We start from the raw sequence: 12816 nt of genomic DNA, 5'->3' as shown, positions 1-12816 counted from the left end.
ACTTAAGTAATTACTGGAGACAGTAGTAGGTACCATAATATAGGCTCTCCTGGGGAGATGGTGGCTGAATTTTGGAGCAAAGAGAGTTTGGGGAAACCCTGAGCTCATCTGTATTGTGGATAAAATTCAGATCTTCCTCCCAGTGCTGCTGGTTGGGTTCTCCGTGGCTGGTCCTGTGCTGCCTCAGAACAGTGTCATTTGGGGTGGATGTGTGGATTTCTGCTTTAGCAGGTTTAAAATCCACTGTGATCATTTCTGTTTTGGATCCTGTATCTTCTTCACAAGCATATTATTTCTATACTGTGTCCTTACTTGTGTTGTTTTTTAATAATATCCTAAGAAGGCTTATCTTTGTCTTTAAGGTAACGATGTTCTTGCACTATCTGTGGGTAGGGCCACTGCAGGCAATTGCAGTGACTGCCCTGCTCTGGATGGAAACAGGAATATCGTGTCTTGCTGGGATGGCAGTTCTCATTTTCCTTCTGCTGTTGCAAAGCTGCTTTGGGATGTGGTTTTCATCACTCCGGTAAGTCAAACACTGGTTTTAAAAATAGGTAACATATATTTTGGAGAAGGCAATGGCAACCCACTCCAGTACTCTTGCCTGGCAAATCCCATGGATGGAGGAGCCTGGTAGGCTGCAGTCCATGGGGTCGCTAGGAGTCAGACACGACTGAGCAATTTCATTTTCACTTTTCACTTTCATGCACTGGAGAAGGAAATGGCAACCCACTCCCAAGTTCTTGCCTGGAGAATCCCAGGGCCGGGGGAACCTGGTGGGCTGCTGTCTCTAGGGTCGCACAGAGTCAGACACAACTGAAGCAACTTAGCAGCAGCAGCAGCAGCAGCAACATATTTTTGGTGACAACTACAATCTGTTGGATGCTTTTGTTTAAAAAATAAAATGCCTTCTCTGATCTCTTCTTTGTGTGTGTTGTAGACCCTTCAGGCTTAGTTTAGCCAGTGGTGGCTCCAGCTATAAGCTGAAGGATAATCTTGAAGCAGGAAAAGTTATAGGATTTTCCAGACCCTCCCAGCACTGTATCTGAATATGTAGAGTGTCCTTGAGCCCAATGTACCTATATTGAAGTTATTTAAACATTATTAAATAGTAATAATCCTATAGGCTCAAACTTAGCTGTGTGTATTTTTGTTATGCTTGGGTTAGAGTGATTTTTCTAATATGTATATTCATGTCTTATTTTTAATTCAATGTTTCCATTAATTTATGAGTGTCCAAGGACAAAGTCAGTTTTGATTAATTTTCTAAATCAATCTATTTAATCGGAGGCTAATTACTTTACAATATTGTGGTGATTTTTGCCATACATTGACATGAATCAGCCAAGTGTATATATGTGCCCCCCATCCTGAACACCCCTCTCACCTCCCTCCCCATCCGGTCCCTCTGGGTTGTCCCAGTGCAGCAGCTTTGAGTGCCCTGTTTCATGCATCAAACTTGAACTGGTCAGATATTTCACATATGGCAATATACATGTTTCAATGCTGTTCTCTCAAATTATCCCACCCTCACCTTCTCCCATAGAGTCAAAAAGTCTGTTCTTTACATCTGTGTCTGTTTTGCTGTGTCACATATAGGGTCATTGTACTATCTTTCTAAATTCCATATATATGCATTAATAAACTGTATTGATGTTTTTCTTTCTGACTTACTTCACTCTGTATAATAGGCTCCAGTTTCATCCACATCATTAGAACTGATTCAAATGTGTTCTTTTTAATAGCTAAGTGATATTCCATTGTGTATATGTACCACAGCTTTTTTATCCATTCATCTGCTGATGGATATCTAGGTTGCTTCTATGTCCTAGCTATTGTAAACAGTGCTGTGATAAACACTGGGCTACACATGTCTCTTTCAATTCTGGTTTCCTCAGTGTATATGCCCAGCAGTGGGATTGGAGGGTCATATGGCAGTTCTATTTCCAGTTTTTTAAGGAATCTCCACACTGTTCTCCAGAGTGGTTGTACTAGTTTGCATTCCCACCAACAGTGTAAGAGGGTTCCCTTTTCTCCAGCATTTATTGTTTGTAGACTTTTTGATAGCAGCCATTCTGACCATCATGAGATGGTACCTTGTTGTGGTTTTGATTTGCATTTCTCTGATAATTAGTGATGTTGAGGATCTTTTCATGTGTTAGCCCTCTTTATGTCTTATTTGGAAAAATGTCTGTTTGGTTCTTTGGCCCATTTTTGGATTGGGTCATTTATTTTTTCAGTATTGAGCTGAATGAGCAGGTTGTATATTTTTAAGCTTAATTCTTTGTCAGTTGCTTTGTTTGCTACTATCTCTCCCATTCTGAAGGCTGTCTTTTCACCTTGTTTATAGTTTTCTTCATTGTAAAAGAGCTTTTAAATTTAACTAGTTCCCATTTGTTTATTTTTGCTTTTATTTCCATTACTTTGGGAGGTGGGTCATAGAGGATCTTTCTGTGATTTATGTCAGAGTGTTTTGCCTATGTTTTCCTCTAGGAGTTTTATAGTTTCTGGTCTTACATTTAGATCTTTCCTCCATTTTGAGTTTATTTTTGTGTATGGTATTAGAAAGTGTTCTAATTTCATTCTTTTACAGGCAGTTGACCAGTTTCCCCAGCAAAACTTGTTAAGGAGATTGTCTTTTCTCCATTGCATATTTTTGCCTCCTTTGTCAAAGATAAGGTATCCATAGATAGGTGTGTGGATTTATCTCTGGACTTTCTGTTTTGTTCCATTGATCTATATTTCTGTCTTTGTGCCAGTACCATACTGTCTTGATGACTGTAGCTTTGTAGTAGAGCCTGAAGTCAGGCAGGTTGATTCCTCCAGTTCCATTCTTCTTTCTCAAGATTGCTTTGGGTAGTCAAGGTTTGTTATATTTCCATACAAATTGTGAAATTATTTGTTCTAGTTCTCTGAAAAATACTGATGGTAGCTTGATAGGGATTGCATTGAATCTATAGATTGCTTTGGTTAGTATACTCATTTTCACTATATTGAGTCTTCCAATCCATGAACATGGTATATTTCTCCTTCTATTTATGTCATCTTTGATGTCTTTCATCAGTGTTTTATAGTTTTCTATATACAGGTCCTTTGTTTCTTTATGTAGATTTATTTCTAAGTATTTTATTCTTTTCATTACAGTGGTGAATGAAATTGTTTTCTTAATTTCTGTTTTCTCATTGTTAGTGTATAGGAATGCAAGTGATTTCTGTGTATTAATTTTATATCCTGCAACTTTACTATAATCATTGATTAACTCTTGTAATTTTCTGGTGGTGTCCTTAGGGTTTTCTATGTAGAGGATCATGTCATCTGCAAACAGTGAGAGTTTTACTTCTTTTCCAATCTGGATTCCTTGTATTTCTTTTTCTTTTCTGATTGCTGTGGCCCAAACTTCCAAAACTATATTGAATAGTAGTGGTGAGAGTGGGCACCCTTGTCTTGTTCCTGACTTTAGGGGAAATGCTTTCAATTTTTCACCATTGAGGATAATGTTTGCTGTGGGTTTATCATATATGGCTTTTATTATGTTGAGATATATTCCTTCTATGCCTGCTTTCTGAAGGGTTTTTTTTTTTTTATCATAAATGGATGTTGAATTTTGTCAAAGGCTTTCTGTACATCTATTGAGATAATCATATGGTTTTTATCTTTCAATTTGTTAATGTGGTGTATCACATTGATTGATCTGCAAATATCAATGAATCCTTGCATCCCTGGGATAAAGCCCACTTTGTCATGATGTATGATCTTTTTAATATGCTGTTGGATTCTCTTTGCTAGAATTTTGAGAATTTTTACATCTATGTTCATCAGTGATATTGGCCTGTAGTTTTCTTTTTTTGTGGCATCTTTGTCTGGTTTTGGTATTAGGGTGATGGTGGCCTCATAGAATGAGTTTGGGAGTTTCCCTTCCTTTGCAATTTCCTGGAAGAGTTTGAGTAGGATAGGTGTTAGCTCTTTAAATTTTTGGTAGAATTCACCTGTGAAGCCATCAGGTCCTGGGCTTTTGTTTATTGGAAGATTTTTGATTACAGTTCTGATTTTCATGTTTGTGATTGGTCTGTTAAGATTTTCTATTTCTTCCTTGTTCAGTTTTGGAAGGTTGTACTTTCCTAAGAATTCATCCATTTCTTCCAAGTTGGCCATTTTATTCACATATATTTGCTGATACTAGTCTCTTATGATCTTTTGTATTTATGTGTTGTCTGTTGTGATTTCTCCATTTTCATTTCTAATTTTGTTGACTTGATTCTTCTCCATTTTTTCCCTTGATGAGTCTGGCTAATGATTTGCCTATTTTATTTACCTTCTCAAGGAACCATCTTTTTTAGTTCTGTTGATTTTTGCTATAGTCTCCTTTGTTTCTTTTTCATTAATTTCTGCTCTAATTTTTATGATTTCTTTCCTTCAACTAACCTGAGGTTCTTCATTTGTTTTTTTTTCCTAGTTGGTTTAGGTGTAAAGATAGGTTATTTATTTGATTTTTCTCTTGTTTCTTGATTTTTCTCTTGTATTGCTATGAACATTTGTCTTAGCCCTGCTTTTACTGAATCCCATAGGTTTTGGATTGTTGGGTTTTCATTTTCATTTGTTTCTATGCATATTTTGATTTCCTTTTTGATTTTTTTCCATTATTTGCTGGTTATTCAGAAGTGTGTTGTTTAGCCTCCATATGTTTGTATTTTTAATAGTTTTTTTTTTTCCTCTAGTTGACATCTAATCTTACCACGTTGTGATCCAAAAAGATCTTTGAAATGATTTCTTTTTTTTTTGAATTTACTAAGGCTAGATTTATGGTCCAGGATGTGGTCTATCCTGGTGAATATTCCATGTGCACTTGAGAAAAAGGTGAAATTCATTGTTTTGGGTGAAATGTCCTATAGATATCAATTAGGTTTAACTGGTCCAGTGTATCATTTGAAGTTTGAGTTTACTTGCCAATTTTCTGTTTGGTTGATCTATCCATAGATGTGAGTGGGGTACTAAATTTTCCCACTATTATTGTGTTACTGTTAGTTTCCCCTTTCAAACTTGTTAGCATTTGCCTTGTGTATTGAGGTGCTCCAATGTTGGGTGTATGAAAGTGAAAGTGAAAGTCGCTCAGACGTGTTTGACTCTTTGCAACCCCATAGACTTTATAGTCCATGGAATTCTCCAGGCCAGAATACTGGAGTGGATAACCTTTCCCTTCTCCAGGGGATCTTCCCATCCCAGGGATTGAACCCAGGTCTCCCATGTTGCAGGCAGATTCTTTACCAGCTGAGCCACAAGGGAAGCCCAAGAATACTGGAGTGGGTCTCCTGTCCCTTCTCCAGTGGATCTTCCCAACCCAGGAATCGAACTGGGGTCTCCCATATTGCAGTTGGATTCTTTACCAGCTGAACCACAAGGGAAGGCCAAGAATACTGGAGTGGGTAGCCTATCCCTTCTCTAGAGGATCTTCCTGCTTCAGGAATCAAATCAGGGTCTCCTCCATTGCAGGCAGATTCTTTACAAACTGAGCTATGAGGGAAGCCCTTGTTTGGTGCATATATATTTATAATTGTTATATCTTCTTGGATTGGTCCTTTGACCATTATGTAGTGTCCTTCTTTGTCTCTTTTCACAGCCTTTCTTTCAAAGTCTATTTTATCTGATATGAGTATTGCTACTTCTGCTTTCTTTTGGTCTCCATTTGCATGAAATACCTTTTCCAGCCCTTTACTTTCAGTCTGTATGTGTCCCTTGGTTTGAGGTGGGTCTCTTGCAGACAGCATATATAGGGGTTTGTTTTGAATTCTTTCAGCCAGTCTTTGTCTTTTTATTGGGACGTTCAACCCATTTACATTTAAGGTAATTATTGATAATTGTGATCCTATTGCCATTTATTTTGTTATTTTGGGTTTGAGTTTATAAACCTTTTCTGTGTTTCCTGTCTAGAGAAGATCCTTTAGCGTTTGTTGAAGATCTGGTTTGGTGGTGCTGAATTCTCTCAGCTTTTGCTTGTCTGTAAAGCTTTTGATTTCTCCTTCATATTTGAATAAGATGCTTGCTGGGTATAGTAATCTGGGTTGTAGGTTTTTTCTCTTTCATCACTTTAAGCATGTCCTGCCATTCCTTTCTGGCCTGAAGAGTTTCTATTGAAAGGTCAGCTGTTATCCTTATGGGGATCTCCTTGTGGATTATTTGTTGCTTTTCCCTTGCTGCTTTAAATATTTTCTCTTTGTGTTTGATCTTTGTTAGTTTGATTAATATGTGTCTTGGGGTGTTTCACCTTGGGTTTATCCTGTTTGGCACTCTCTGGGTTTCTTGGACTTTGGTGGCTATTTCCTTCTCCACTTTAGGGAAGTTTTCAACTATTGTCTCCTCAAATTTTCTCATGCCCTTTCTTTTCATCTTCTTCTTCTGGGATTCCTATGATTTGAATGTTGGGACATTTTACATTGTCCCAGAGGTCTCTGAGGTTGTCCTCAGTTCTTTTAATTCTTTTTTCTTTTTTCCTCTCTGCTTCATTTATTTTCACCATTCTATCTTCCATCTCACTTATCCTATCTTCTGCCTCAATTATTCTACTGTTGGTTTCCTCCAGAGGGCTTTTGATCTCAGTTATTGCATTATTCATTATTGATTGACTCTTCTTTGTCTCTTCTAGGTCCTTGTTAAACATTTCTTGCATCTTCTCAATCCTTGTCTCTATCTATTTATCTGTAATTCCATTTTGTTTTCAAGATTTTGGATCATCTTTACTATAATTATTCTGAATTCTTTTTCAGGTAGACTCCCTATCTCCTCCTCTTTTGTTTGATTTTGTGGGCATTTATCACGTTGCTTTACCTGCTGAATATTTCTCTGCCTTTTCATTTTGTTTGGATTGCTGGGTTTGGGGTGCCCTTTTTGTTTACTGGCAGTTCATGGTTCCTCTGTATTGTGGCACCTTCTCCCTGTGGGTGGAGTTGGACTAGTGGTTTATCAAGGTTTCCTGGTTAGGGGAGCTTGTGTCTATGTTCTGGTGGGTGGAAATGGATCTCTTCTCTCTGAAGTACCATGAAGTGTCTGGTAGTGAGTTTTGGGGTATCTATGGGTTTGGCATGGCTTTGAGCAGCCTGTCTTTTAATGCTCAGGGCTGTGTTCCTGCTTTACTGGAGAATTAGCATGGTATAGCTTGCTCTGGAACTTGTTAACTCTTGGGTGGAGCTGGTTTAAGTGTAGGAATGTATCCTTTTGGGTGAGCTCTTGTCTATTAATATTCCATGGATCGGGAGTTCCCTGATGTTCTCAAGTTTTGAAGTTAAACCTTCTCCCTCTGGCTTTCAGTCTTATTCTTACAGTAGCCTCAAGACTTCTCCATCCATATAACACAGATGATAAAACATCTAGGTTAGTGGTGAAACAATTCTCCACAGTGAGGGACACCCAGAGAGGTTCACAGACTTACATAGAGAAGAGGGAGAAGGGAGATAGAGGTGACCAGGGGACTCAAAAAGGGAGAGAGCAATCTAGCCAGTAATAAATTCTCTAAGTGTTCTCCACAGCTCAGAACACCCAGAGGCATTCACAGAGTTAAGTAGAGAAGAGAAAGGGGAGGGAGGAGATATAGGTGATCTGCGGGAGAAAAAGGGAGACAGCAATAAAGCCAGCCAGCAATTTCACACACCTAAGTGAAAATGGGTACTGAAGATTATATTCCTAAAGGTACAAAATTGAAAACAAATACCAAAAAGAAAAGATTAAAAATCTAGAGTGGAGGTTAGATGCTCAGAAATACAATATTAAAATTATAAAACAAAATCAATCACAAAATTATGAAAAATGTATATGTGAAGTTGCTTTAAAAATGGGGTCTTTTTTGCAAGATAATAGGTTATAAAAATGAAAAAGGAGTAATAAGGAACTTAAATTAAAAAATTAAAAAGTGATAATAGTAAAAATATATCTAGGAATTTCTCTGAAGCTGTTGTGGGCAGTGTGGGGTCAGTTCAGTTTCAGATAGTTCCTTGTTCCAGCTTGTACTTCTTCTCAAGGTCTATCAGCTCCCTCCAATGCTTAGTCAATGTTAACTACATGGTTTTAATCTGTTGCACCTGTCACTTCCAGAGCGGTTCCCTCTTTGCTAATTTTGGCTTCCTCTGTTTGCAAGTCTCTTCAGTGTCTAATTTCCATCCTGACACAAGGGGGCAAAGGTGGTCACTTGTTTAGGCTCACTTGTTCAGTTGTGTTGTGGGGAGGGAGGGACAATGCAAACAGATTTCTCTGGCATGTGTGGGGAATGTTCACAGTGTAAGGACCACACTGGGTTTGCCAAAGCTCAAGGTGACATGTGCTTCCTGGGTCTACACGGCTCAGGCTCCAGGGTGCTCTGCAGGGGTACTGTCCAAAGTGGGTCTTCCTTTTCGGGAACTTCCCAGGTCTAAGCTGCTCAGGTTCTTGGGTGCTCCACAAGGGCACAGAGTCGGTTGGGTGTGCATTTTGTGCCCTTCCCAGGTCCAAGCAGCTCAGGTGACCAGGTGCTTGGCGAGTGCACTGTCCCAGGTGGTCTGTGTGTCTTAATCAGCTCCCTGGTTCTGGCCGGTTGGTGCCCCGGTGTGCCGCAGGAGCACCATCTCAGGTGTGCCATGTGGGAGGTGTGTCTCCTCTGGAGAGCTGATCTCAGGCTGTGACACTCCTGGCAGATGTCAACCATCCAGGATACCAGGAGAACGTGGTTAGCAACTGGGAGCCTGCTCGCAGTTTGGTGGAGGATGCCGGTCCCTGGGGCGGAGATTGCAGCAGCCCCTTGCCCTGCAGCTCTGGCTGCACACCTGCCTCTCTGCCTCTGGGGAGTGGGGGAGGGCTGGGGGGTGGCTAGCTCTTCTTTGGTGTTAGCTCAATCCTTTGTTCTGTGTGCAGGCCAGGCTGTGCGTTAGAGCCTTTTGCGGGAAAGTTCTCTCTTTTTTGTTCTCTCTGGCAATCCCACAGTTTGGGTTTCTATCTCATGTTAACTCCCTCAGATTGTCCTCAGGGCATTAAGGCCCAGTCCTTATCCTAAGCACTGATTATGCAGCCTGTGCCTCCCTGTCCAGTCCACACTTGTTGGTAGTGGATGCTAGTGTCTGGGCTACTTCTCCACAGGCAGCTGCGGTTAGGTGCATATTGTGTGTGTGTGTGTGTGTGTGTGTGTTTCCTTCTGGTTATGTTGCCCTCTGAGATTCCAAAACACCCCACAGACCTGCCTGTGAAAGGATTTCCTACTGTGTGGAAACTTCTCCTCCTGCACAACTCCCTCCTCAGGACAGGTCTTTGTCCCTAACTCTTTTTGTCTCTCTTTTTGGCTTTTATATTTCGTCCTCCCCCTTTTCAAAGAGAATAGTATACCTTTATGGGTGCCTGGTTTCCTCCGCCAGCGTTTAGAAGTTGTTTTGTGGAAGTTGCTCGGCATGCAAATGATCTTTTGATGAATTTGTGGGTGGAAAGTGGTCTCCGAATCCTTTTCCTCTGTCATCTTAGGACTGTCGCTGGTCTTGATTAATTATGTCTTTATTTTTCTTTAATTAATATATTTATTTTACTTTACAATATTGTATTGGTTTTTCCATACATTGACTTGAATCCACCATGAGTGTACATATGTTCCTTTGAACCCCTCTCCCACCTCCCTCCCCATCCCGTCCTTCAGGGTCATCCCAGTGCACCAGCCCCAAGTACCCTGTATCATGCGTTGAACCTGGACTGGCGATTTGTTTCACACATGACAATTTACATGTTTCAATGCCATTCTCCCATATCATCCCACCCTTGCCCTCTCCCACAGAATCCAAAAGACTGTTATACACATCTGTGTCTCTCTTGCTGTCTCACATACAGGGTTATCATTACGTTCTTTCTAAATTCCATATATATACGTTAATATACTGTATTGGTGTTTTTCTTTCTGGCTTACTTCACTCTGTATAATGGGCTCCAGTTTCATCCACCTCATTAGAACTGATTCAAGTGTATTCTTTTTAATGGCTGAGTAATATTCCATTGTGTATCTGTGTACACAGCTTTCTTATCCATTCATCTGCTGATGAACATCTAGGTTGGTTCCATGTCCTGGCTATTATAAACAGTGCTGCGATGAACATTGGGGTACACATGTCTCTTTCAATTCTGGTTTCCTCAGTGTGTATGTCCAGCAGTGGGATTGCTGGGTCATATGGCAGTTCTATTTCCAGTTTTTAAAGGAATCTCCACACTGTTCTCCATAGTGGCTGTACTAGTTTGCATTCCCACCAACAGTGCAAGAGGGTTCCCTTTTCTCCACACCCTCTCCAGCATTTATTGCTTGTAGACTTTTGGATCGCAGCCATTCTGACTGGCATGAAATCCTACCTCATTGTGGTTTTGATTTACATTTCTCTGATAATGAGTGATGTTGAGCATCTTTTCATCTGTTAGCCATCTGTATGTCTTCTTTGGAGAAATGTCTATTTAGTTCTTTGGCCCACTTTTTGATTGGGTCTTCTATTTTTCTGGAATTGAGCTGCAGGAGTTACTTGTATATTTTTGAGATTAATTCTTTAATTGCTTCGTTTGCTATTATTTTCTCCCATTCTGAAGGCTGTCTTTTCACCTTGCTTATAGTTTCCTTTGTTGTGCAGAAGTTTTTAAGTTTAATTAGGTCCCATTTGTTTATTTTTGCTTTTATTTCCAATATTCTGGGAGGTGAGTCATAGAGGATCCTGCTGTGGTTTATGTCAGAGAGTGGTTTTTTTATTATTATTACTTTTTTTAAATTTTACAATATTGTATTGGTTTTGCCATATATCAACATGAATCTGCCTATGTTTTTCTCTAGGAGTTTAATAGTTTCTGGTCTTACATTTAGATCTTTCTTCCATTTTGAGTTTATTTTTGTGTATGATTCTAGTTTCATTCTTTTACAAGTAGTTGACCAGTTTTCCAAGCACCACTTGTTAAAGAGATTGTCTTTTCTCCATTGTATATTCTTGCCTCCTTTGTCAAAGATAAGTGTCCATAGGTGCGTGGATTTATCTCTGGGCTTTCTATTTTGTTCCATTGATCTATATTTCTGTCTTTGTGCCAGTACCATACTGTCTTGATGACTGTGGCTTTGTAGTAGAGCCTGAAGTCAGGCGGGTTGATTCCTCCAGTTCTATTCTTCTTTCTCAAGATTGCTTTGCTTATTCGAGGCTTTTTGTATTTCCATACAAATTGTGAAATTATTTGTTCTAGTTCTCTGAAAAATACCATTGGTAGCTTGATAGGGATTGCATTGAATCTAGGTTGTTTTGGGTAGTATACTCAGTTTCAATATATTGATTTTTCTGATCCATGAACACAGTATATTTCTCCATGTATTAGTGTCCTCTTTGATTTCCTTTACCAGTGTTTTATAGTTTTCTATATATAGGTCTTTTGTTTCTTTAAGTAGATATATTCCTAAGTATTTTATTCTTTTCATTGCAATGGTGAATGGAATTGTTTCCTTAATTTCTCTTTCTGTTTTCTCATTGTTAGTATGTAGGAATGTAAGGGATTTCTGTGTGTTAATTTTATATCCTTCAACTTTACTATATTCATTGATTAGCTCTAGTAATTTTCTGTGGAGTCTTTAGGGTTTTCTCTGTAGAGGATCATGTCATCTGCAAACAGAGTTTTACTTCTTCTTTTCCAGTCTGAATTCCTTTTATTTATTTTTCTGCTCTGATTGCTGTGGCTAAAACTTCCAAAACTATGTTGAATAGTAGTGGTGCAAGTGCGCACCCGTGTCTTGTTCCTGACTTTAGGGGAAATGCTTTCAATTTTTCACCATTGAGGGTAATGTTTGCTGCGGGTTTTTCATATATAGTTTTTATTATGTTGAGGTATGTTCCTTCTATTCCTGCTTTCTGGAGGGTTTTTATCTTAAATGGATGCTGAATTTTGCCAAATTATGTCTTTATTAGGACTTCTCTGGTGGCTTAGTTGGTAAAGCATCTGCCTACAATGCGAGAGACCCAGGTTCGATCCCTGGGTCAGGAAGATCCTCTGGAGAAGGAAATGGCAACCGACTCCAGTAGTTTCGCCTCAAAAATCCCATGGACAGAGGAGTGTGATAGGCTACAGTCCATGGGGTGGAAAAGAGTTGGACATGACTGAGCGACTTCACTTTCACTTTCATAAAGTCCCACAGTCTCAGCAGCATATGTGATAGAAAAGTAACTGGTGATGAAGGGCCTAACGGTGATGAGTGAGAGCTGAGGAAGGTTCCAGAGGGTTGGAAGTGGGTCATGTCCAGATTGTCAGGTGGTGAAAGCATGTTGTTTGAAGCTAGGTGAGTTCTTTTGTGTCTGTGTGTACCTTTATGTGAGGTATTTTTCTTTACTTGAAATTCCCTTTCCTCTATTTGCTGTGGATAGATGTTCCTTATCCTTTGAGGCCCTGTTCCAGTACTACAAGGTCTCTGAAGTTTTTCTTGTTCTCCTTTCCTGATGTTATTAGCAGCCTCATCTTTTCTGTTCCCCAGAATTTTACTCCTATTTTATTACAGCACAGACACTGTTTTCCTGTTAGATTCCTTTCTGCCTTTCCTGTTCAACTTCCATCTTCTTGGGCAGATGGTTTGTATCTGACTCACTTCAGGTCTTCCTTGGCTGTTACTGCAAGTTCTCTGAGTTAGTCTTTGAATTAGGCTGAGTTGTTGACTTCCTAGAAGTCTTTTTCTCCATTTGTACTTTGAGTAGTACCTTCTTGTGATGTCAGCACAGAAGAGCTATAGAGAATCATTTGATCTCTGGTCCCTCCCTGTGCCCCCTGCTGCTGCTGCCACAGAAAGTTAGTACATGATCACTATGGCTCATCTCTCATGTC

At 39.5% G+C, this 12816-nt stretch overlaps 1 protein-coding gene across 3 annotated transcripts in view; it reads left to right on the top strand.

Annotated features, from left to right (window-relative positions):
• The window catches only part of LOC147361933 (ATP-binding cassette sub-family C member 4-like), a 217818-nt gene that overhangs the window by 30260 nt on the left and 174742 nt on the right, over window positions 1-12816 (top strand). For all 3 annotated transcript variants that reach the window (XM_086330251.1, XM_086330250.1, XM_086330252.1), the window contains exon 6: window positions 363-526. In XM_086330251.1, the coding sequence (XP_086186377.1) occupies window positions 363-526 (164 nt within the window). The remainder of the gene's footprint in view (window positions 1-362; window positions 527-12816) is intronic.

The sequence above is a fragment of the Bos grunniens genome, chromosome 12 (genome assembly GCF_055505025.1).
Source record: "Bos grunniens cultivar Pamir isolate PY7600 chromosome 12, Bosgru_T2T1.0, whole genome shotgun sequence".
NCBI lineage: Eukaryota > Metazoa > Chordata > Mammalia > Artiodactyla > Bovidae > Bos > Bos grunniens.
The sequence above is the reverse complement of the archived record's forward strand: the minus strand, read 5'-3'. Positions and strand labels throughout refer to the sequence as shown.